Below are 8819 nucleotides of genomic sequence, written 5' to 3' on the forward strand. Positions count from 1 at the left end.
GGGCGCACCCTTGCAAGAATGCCAAAGAAAGAAAAAGAAAACAGGGACGCCACCACTACTGCCGCCGAAGCACCACCGAGACACAACGCAGTGAGGTGGGGGGGAGAGAGAGAAAGAGAGCGGAGTGGCAGCGGGAGGTGACGCCACACAACACGCCAACAGCAGACACACCCCATGACGTCTCTCCCACCCACACCGGAGACAACTAACCGGTGCGCTGCTGTGGAGCCAAACAAAAAAAAAAATGGTAGTAATGAAACAAACAGGCAAACAGCCACCCACATTCATTGCCATCCCTCTCTTTCTCTCTTCCCCCAAACACACACGGGCACACACAGGCACGCACTCAGTCACAGCTTGTCATCGACTGCAGCTTGTGTCATTTCAAGCGTGTGGATCAGTGAAGTTAGCGCAGAGACGCGCGCAGTCGTGTCCCGCATTGCCGCGTGCTCCACGTCGTCGTGGTCGCCGCTCGGCTTCTGCAGTGGAGACTCTGTCGGCTCTAGATCGATAGAGACGCTCTCACGAACGGCAACAAGGTGTCCAATGAATATCTCTGTCAGCCCCATAAAAGAGCGCAGACGCCGCCGCAAAGCATCACGCACACCTCGCCAACGCACCTCCTTTCGCCGCTTCAAGTCTTCCTGCTGCAGCTTCTTCTGGTCTGCGGACCGCTGCGATTTGCGTTTCGACTTTGGCGACATATCGGGAAGTAACGGCGACGACTCCTTCTGCCGCCTAAGCGACGGACTCGCGCCGCTCCTGTTACTGTTGCTGTCGCTGCTGCCGCGTCCCTTCTCCCACACCTCAATCTTTTGGTTCTTCTTGCTCTTCGGCTTCTGCTGCTTATGCGCCTTGTCGCTGTGTTTTTTACGGGCGCGGCCGGTGCCATCCTGCGGTGCTGCAGCATCTGCAGCGTCCTCGGCACGCGCGCGCAGGACGCACTGCTCGACCTCCTCCAGCTGCCGCACCATCCCGTACACCTGCTGCCGCGCGCGGGCGAAGACGGGTGTCAGCATCGCAGCGAAGCGACAGTGCTCGAGGAACTCCGCGTGGTCGGCGGTGAAGCTCTCCAGTTGACGGTACCCGTAGAGCACGCCCGATTCAAAGCGCAGCGTGTGGCGGTACGCGCGCACGTAACCGGCGATGAGGAACCACATGTGCTGCGCCACCGCGTTGAGCACCGAGCGAGAGACGTTGCAGAAGAAAAATGCCTCCGCTACGCCGGATGTGATGCCGATACGCCATACGCGCGTCACAAGCTCCATCACGGATGCCCAGAACAACAGCGTGCTGAAGAGGTCACCGTAAACAGTGACGGCGTGTTTCGGCAGGACCCACAGCCCCCCACACTCGGCGTCGTGCACGATTGTGAGCCGCGAGATGAAGTCGAACGGGTTCTCTGGCAAGGGACCAACAGCACTGCTACCACTACCACTACCACCCTTCTCTTCATACTGCTGCTCTTCCTCGTTGTGTGCTTCTGCCTCGGTGTGCGGTGTTGCTGAGCGACGCGTTCGCCGCCGAAACGCCGTGTCGTGGAACAAGAGACCGCTCTCAGACTCCTCGTTGCATGTCAGGCTGGCTTCATTCTGTGCAGCATTCAAATCGTCGTCACTGTCATTGGAGAGGGTGAGGGCAAGCTGCACCCGCAGCGTATCGCGGCCATGCAGCACGCATGACTCCCACTCCTCCACGAACGCCTTGTTGAGCGATGTAAACACTGCAGAGGCACGAAATTGGTTTTCCTCAATCGCCTCCCTCGTGAGGTGCTGCCACAAACCCGTCAGTCGATCCGCTACGCGGCCACGCTGCATAAGGCACACATCCAACAGCTGCTGCGTCAGGCGATAGAGATTGCCGTATGGGCCAAGTAGCATCACCTGGAGTGCTTTGTGTGTCAAATAGCCCGCTGTGTAACGAGCCAGTGTGAGATAGTAGTATGAGCAATGCAGAAGACGCTTCTCCTGCTGCTCTGTCAGTGAGAGGACGGCGCGCGGTGCCAACGCCGGTGTTGTGGTATTCTTGTTGCTGTTGTTGTCGTTACTGCTGCTGAAGAGGGCAAGGATCCCCTCGTCAGCAGTGGGGTCTGTCCACCAGGCAGCGCTGATGCGCCTGCTACTACCGGCGGTGACGGAGCTGCTGCTGGAGTTGCTACCGTCACCGTGCAATACCTCCATTGCAACGGCCGCACACTCACGCTGGTACGCTTCGCTCGAGACATCGTAGTTCCGCACACGTGCCTCCTCCGCGGCGAGCTGGGCGAAGAGCGCCTCAGCTGCGGTGGTGTCAGTCACGTGGGGGCCTGTCCGCTTCATCAGGTACTCGTCATCGTTGATGCTGGCCACGACATACATCTCGGGTGGGTGCACAAATTCATGCGGCTCATCAGACTGGACGATGGGATCCTTGTGGATGGACTGCAGCGACAAGGAGGAGTCCGCTGCCTTACTGCGGCTGGCACGACGCAGCCTGGGCGGCATGATGATGCGACAGAGCGACGTGGTCGACGCCACATGGAACGACTCCTCGTTCTCATGCAGCAGCACACTGTCACCGCCCACTGCAGCACCAGCAGCACCAGCAGCAGCAGCAGCGGTGCATACTGGAAACGAAAATCTGGGGCGCCCAACAGCGGCGCTGCTGTTCTTCGCAGCCCCAGACGGAAGAGGCGGTAGGGATGGCGGCTGGGGAAGCGGCTTCACAAACTTCCCAATCGGTGTTCGTCGACCATCATAATCGCTCTTTTCTTCTTCTTCCTCGTTGCTCTTCTCATCAACTGCTGCTGCTGCTGCTGCGGGCTTAAGAACGCGGGCGTACAACTCTAGCAGTTCGTCAACTGTCCTCGACAGCGCGGCGGCCCTCTCCAGGTTAAGGGAAAGCCGCTGCTCCTTCCACTGCTGCAGCTGCCGCTGCGCTTTGCGGCGCAGAACCCGCCGCTCGTACTCCGATCGCAGTGCCACGCGCGCCCGTGTCCTCGCCGCCTCTTCCTCGCTCGTTGCCTGCGAGACCTGCGCAATTTCCGCTGACACCGCCTCGTGCCACACCGACGTGGCCCGCGAGATACGAGAGAAATTCGTCGTGGCGGACGCTGCCCCGCCCACACCGAAGCCGGCGCTGCGCTCGGCGCCCCAGGTGCTCTTCACCGTTGCCTCGCCATCCTCAAGGAGCAGCGGCGCGTCGTCCTGCAGCAGCACGGTCCGCGCCGCGCCATCCGCCTCCTCCGACGCGGCCAGCAGCACACCGTTGCAGGCGCCGTAGAAGGCCCGCCAGTACTGCACCGCGCCCACGTCCAGCAGAAGGTCCACTTCCGGCACCGGTAGGAACGGCGATGGCGAGCGCTGCCCGAGCAGAGATTCCAAGAAGTCCTGCAGCAGCCAGTTGATCCCCATGGCGTCCTCCGCCTCCCCTTGCAGCGCGGCCGCCGCGTCAACGTCTTCCGCCAGCCGCTCCAGCCGCTTCTGCTCCTTGGTGGCGCACAGCGTCACATGCCGCGCTGCAGCGCGCAGGACGCGGAGACTCACGCCTGCATGAAGGATTTCTTCCGCCGCCTCTGCCGAAATAAAATCCGGCAGCCGCTGCGGCGATGGATCAACAAGAAATCCACAGGCAGTGGTGCCATGCGATGGCACAATGAAGAACTCATCGTACGGGTCGTGCACCTCACCGACGCGGAGCCATGCCCCCATCATGCGGTGCAACGGGTGTAGGACAGCAAGAAAAACGTCACCGATAACGTCGAGCTGCACGCCAGGGAAATCAGCGCTGTTGCTGCTGGTGGTTAGTCGAGAGCCTCTTCCCTGTGTGTTGGCCGTCCGCTGCGCATAGTGGCGGTAAAGCGAAGAGAGAAGCGTGGCGGACGAAATCTCTCCCAACACGGCAGCAGCCTCCCAACTTGGGTCGGCGCTCACAAGGAACACATCACTCAACGCGGTGATGTCATCCGCGACGCAGCGCAGTTTTTGTTGTGCAGCTAGGAGTTCTCTGAAAGACACACAGTGTGGCCCACCGGAGCGATCAGCCATCTCCGCCACAAGACCCTGCAGCAAGAGCAGGAGCCGACGCAGTGCCTCAATGGCGCTCTTCCCGTATTGGCCAAGGGCTGTGCGCCATTCTCGTCGCTCCGACACTTCACACAAGTGCTTCAACCGCAAGAAGAGTGTCCCACTCTGGCAACTCCACTGCAGCATCGCCATGACACCTCTCGAGCACTGTGGTTCATTCGCCTCATCTCTACCACTTGCATTGAGCTTCGCGTGGTCGCCCCCGCCCCTGTTCTTTGTTTTCCAAGTACTGTGGCTCTCTACAGGAGTAGTGACGAGGAATTCCGGACTTATTTCAATGCACAAAGGAGTCGTGGATACGCCGTAATCAGGGGTCGCCGCTATTTGAGACACAGACGGTGGCTTGCTTGGTGACGACACAGATCCCAATGGGGAACCGCCATCTAATCGAAGCAAGAGGTATGGGTCTTGCTGCCCAACAATGCCACGATGAAGTGCTACAAATAGGAGCGAGCAAAACTGGTGTTGAGCGGGGTACTCCTCCTTAAAGATAGAGAAGGTTGGCCTTCCAACATCGACCACTGACGGGGATGACACGTGCTCTGCAGGGCCCATTTCCTGCACTATGTGAGGCGACACTGACAACGCGTCGCCCATTCTTCGATCTGTGGTTGATGAACGCTTCTTTGCGAAAAGGTGTCGTACCTCCTCATTTTCCCAGTTGATCCAGTACTCATGGGCACCGCAACTACTGCCCATCCATGAAGATGTGATTGCCTGCGGCCACGCTGCAGCTGCAGCATCCGCAAATTGTGACAGCAGCGCCGGTGGACCACACGATGCGGGCGGCGAAAGTGAGAAGTGGTTGTACGCCGCCGCGTCCACGCATAGCGCGGCCCCAATGACCGGGTCGGGGTCGCATGACCACCGCATCGCCTGCTGCAACGCCGGCGCCCGCTCCACCAGCGCTGTAATGGATGGCGACAACCAGCACCGCGGGACGACGGGTGGCTTCTGCCAGGTTGGTGCGGCCACAACACTGGTGCGGAGGACAATATACAGCATCTGCTCGGCTTCCGACATCTCCGATGCATCCATCGCTGCTTCTGCCCCTGTATTGTCACCACACTCTATGCCAGGGGCAACGGCGCTACAGAGTAGCTCTAACATTGCCGCATGTGTTCCGGTGACACGCCCAATGTTGTGTTTGGCGTTGCGAAATAGCTGACGGGACTGTCTGCGGAGCGACGCAGGTGACGACGCTGACGCAACGGCAGAATCAAAGAATGCATCAAGCGCATCGCGCCGCCGCTTTCTGCGCCACTTTATCGGGTCATAAAGGCGTGTATTTGCAGCCACTGATGTGGTGGTGGCGTACAGCAGCGCATCCTCTTCCATGGGCAACATCCCACAGTCACCGCGGCGGTACTTGAGGGATGGACTGCACGCCAATGAGTTGGACAGCTCCTCCAGCAGCTGCACTAACGAAAGCGTGCTGTATCTGTCATGCACAATTACATCGCCAGCTTTCGCTGCTGTGGATGCATCTGTTGCCATGGCTGGGCTGGCGCCAATGAAAATAGAAATAAGAATAATGCCGACCTGCAATGCACACTCTTGGCCAACCTAAAGCGAAGAAAAAAAAAAAAATCAAAANAAAAAAAAAAAAGAGGAGGACGCGGCCAAGACGGTCGAGCACGACGAATGCATCATACAGGAACACAAGACATTTACACACACATATAGGCTTCTAGAGACCCCTCAACGCTCCATGCGTCTTCTCTTTGGAACTACTCAAACACACGTTCAGCACATCTTGTTTTTTTTTCCTCCTTCTCCCCTTTCCGTTTCACCACTCGTCCTTTTCTTTTCCGTTTTTGCTGAAGGCCACACGCATCCTATCCGTGGCAGGACCACATCATGGGTGCGTGGATAGCAAGCTGAGGAACGCCTCACTATTCAGGACAGCAGTGCCACCAATCGCCGCACGCACGCCGCCCTGCGGGAGACTACTGGCCGCCGAGCCCGTGTACGCCGTCCCCTCGTTGATGGCGTTTACCAACGCAGCCTCTGCATACGTGAAGCCGCCGCACATGAACGTCGTAACCTCCTTTGGCTTGAAGACGGGCTGCTGGTGCGGCTGGGACGAGCTCGCGGCTACACCTGCTGCCGGCGTCAAGTAAGGGTATTGATCAACAGAGAGTCGACCACTAAAAAGTTGCAGCAATGTTCGTTTCAACACAGGCTCGTGTTGAGTGTAGATGTTTCCAACGTCGACGAATGTCTTTACGATAGAAGCCATGACACCCGTTTCGCGAAACAAATCATCTGTAGGCCTGTCACCGCAGTACTTCTGCAGCTTCCGCAGGCTCTCCACGTAATACGGACCGAGCCTCTCCAAGAGCGGCACCACACGAGACGGCTGATTGGCTTTCTCGTAGCGCAAGTGGTAGATGAGACACAGGCGGAAGAGGTCATTGGTGTCCACGACAGCACTATTGATATTCTTGTTGTTTCTATTGCTGAGGCTACTGCTAGTTTGTTTTGCGGCAAAGGCTTGCAGGCGATTCCAGTGGTCGTTTGGATTGGATGAGGCGATCATGTCTTGTTCAAGGAGGGATATGTCCAGCAGCCCACGTTTTTTAATGATGGAGGAGAGGTGTGATACCACTGTGGCGTGCTTCGTCACAGACCCTGTCAGAGTCTTTGTTTGCGGCAGTCTCTGCATGAAATCTCTTATTTCATCCATGGTGGCCGTGGAGCGATCAATGTTCAGCGTGGTCTTGCACTTATCCACATAGGCCTTGACATTGTTGCAGAGTTCACCCCAGTTGGCATACATGTTCGCGGCAAAGAATGCATCGTCCTGCTGCGAGAAGACGTACTCCTCCTCTTCGGGGGCATCTGGCAGCTTGAGGCGGTTGTACCTCAGGCCAATGTGCTCGTGCAGCATTGCCTGGTAGATCCACGGCATCACTAGCGGTGTTAGCGCGTCACTGCTGCGGTCCAGAATCAGCAGCACGCTGTCCCTGTTCTTGTAGTTATACAGCTCCGCGTTCTTCTTCAGTATATCGCCCAGCTCAAGCGCCACGCGACGCGCGAAGGCACTGTTTTGGTCGAAGCGTACATGCGGCTTGCGGCGCAGCGCCACAAACGTCGCGGCGATTCCCTCCGCCACACGCTGCACCACCGCGGCGCTCAAGTACCCCGGCAGCAGCGCGTTGGGCCCCACGGCGGCCGACACGAACGCGTCCGCATTGAGCGCGTCGAAGTCGCAGAAGACTTCACCAACGCGGTTCACTAAATTCTCAACGTCCGCGCGGGCGAGGCGGTCAAGCAGATCCGGCACGACTGCGCTGCTGAAGTAGATAGCATAGCTCTCGTACTTGGCGGCGCGAAGCTCGGCGCACACCGCCTCGACGCTCGACAGCTGCGGACGAATGAACACAACGCATCGCATGTTCTTTATGCAGCGGCGCTGACGCTGGTCGTCGACGCGGTTGACGAGGAAGACTCCCCTCTTGAGCAGCGCCGTCTGCGAGCAGGCCATGGAGATGATGTTGAGCGTCGCCTCGTCAACGAGGAGGACCTTCATGGTATTGTCAGCGGGGAGCATGTGCTCAACGTACTCCGACACAACGCTGAAGAAAGTGGGAGGCACATTTGACATCCCGTCTTTTCCGCCTTCCTCCGTGCCGTGCTGTGGCCGCTGACTCCGCCGATTGTCTGTTTTTCACTGTGTGTGGACTCTCCGCAACACGTTTACCACACCCGGACTGAGGCTCGAGACGCAGGATGCTTCTGTACACCAGTGATTGTGGTTGCCATCGCCACACAAAACAAAAAAAAAATCAAAAAACGAGAGGGTGAGAAGGCATAACAGATGAAGGGACCATGATGACACAACAAGATGAGCCTCCACAGTGCGAATACAGCACGTGGAGGGGGGGAGGCGCAGGCTCCATTCCCCGTGTGCCTTTCTTTCTCTTTCCTTCGCGTGGCGCTTCTACGCTTCACTCACTCTGTGTCTCTATCTTGCATTCTATGCCTGTCTTCTATAGAAGTGTCGCAGCAGCGCTGCTCACTGGCCCCCCAGGACACGTTCACACAGCTCGCCAAGAGTGAGGTGCCCAAAACCCCCTTGGCTCAGATCGATGTCGGTAAGTTTACCATCGCCATCCTCGCGGCGGCGCTTTCTCGGCCGTTGCTCCTGCTGCTGCTGCTGCTTGAACTCAACGTCATGCCCGCCTCGTGCTGCCTCGTAAGAGGAGCCGCGGCTGCTCTCTTCGGTGGCACTCGTCAGTGCTGCAGCGGGAGAGGCAACAACAGTAGTGCCATCAGCAACCGTAATAGTAGTAGTAGTAGTAGTAGTNTCGGTGGCACTCGTCAGTGCTGCAGCGGGAGAGGCAACAACAGTAGTGCCATCAGCAACCGTAATAGTAGTAGTAGTAGTAGTAGTAGTAGTACTAGTAGTAGTATCGCCTGCAGCTGCGGTTGCAGTCGATGAATCGGCGTTCGAGGGGAATGGCAAGCGGCGCCCAGTGGCGATGCACTCCTGCAGCCATGCGAGGGGGACGCACGGGATGCCGCGCTCCACTGCGAGACGCCACTTCGCACTCCCACCACCGCCGCTGCTGCTGCTGCCGTGCACGACGACGTCCGTGGCGGTTGTCAGGTGCGGTGTGTACGTGGCACCGTAGAACTGCAGCGCCGCCACCACCTCTTCCGCCACGCCGGACGGCAGCATCGTCGTCGTGACGCGCAGTGGCGTGAACATCACGGGGTCGTACAGCACGTGCGGGTGGCGCAGCGGCA

At 58.4% G+C, this 8819-nt stretch overlaps 3 protein-coding genes across 3 annotated transcripts; all 3 read right to left on the minus strand.

Moving 5' to 3' along the window:
- Positions 1–350: 350 nt before the first annotated feature.
- On the minus strand, positions 351–5561 carry DQ04_01041140 (hypothetical protein; the record flags this gene model as incomplete). The annotated part of the gene is made up of 1 exon (XM_009310122.1): positions 351–5561. The coding sequence occupies one exon, from the start codon at positions 5559–5561 to the stop codon at positions 351–353; it is 5211 nt and encodes a 1736-aa protein (XP_009308397.1).
- Positions 5562–5922: 361 nt separating this feature from the next.
- On the minus strand, positions 5923–7674 carry DQ04_01041150 (putative vacuolar protein sorting-associated protein; the record flags this gene model as incomplete). Its single annotated transcript, XM_009310123.1, has 1 exon — positions 5923–7674. One exon carries the CDS (start codon positions 7672–7674, stop codon positions 5923–5925), a length of 1752 nt encoding a protein of 583 aa, XP_009308398.1.
- Positions 7675–8085: 411 nt separating this feature from the next.
- On the minus strand, positions 8086–8781 carry DQ04_01041160 (hypothetical protein; the record flags this gene model as incomplete). Its single annotated transcript, XM_009310124.1, has 1 exon — positions 8086–8781. One exon carries the CDS (start codon positions 8779–8781, stop codon positions 8086–8088), a length of 696 nt encoding a protein of 231 aa, XP_009308399.1.
- Between the last annotated feature and the right edge of the window lie 38 nt (positions 8782–8819).

Source organism: Trypanosoma grayi, assembly GCF_000691245.1.
Source record: "Trypanosoma grayi strain ANR4 Tgr_104_V1, whole genome shotgun sequence".
Taxonomy (NCBI): Eukaryota; Euglenozoa; class Kinetoplastea; order Trypanosomatida; family Trypanosomatidae; genus Trypanosoma; species Trypanosoma grayi.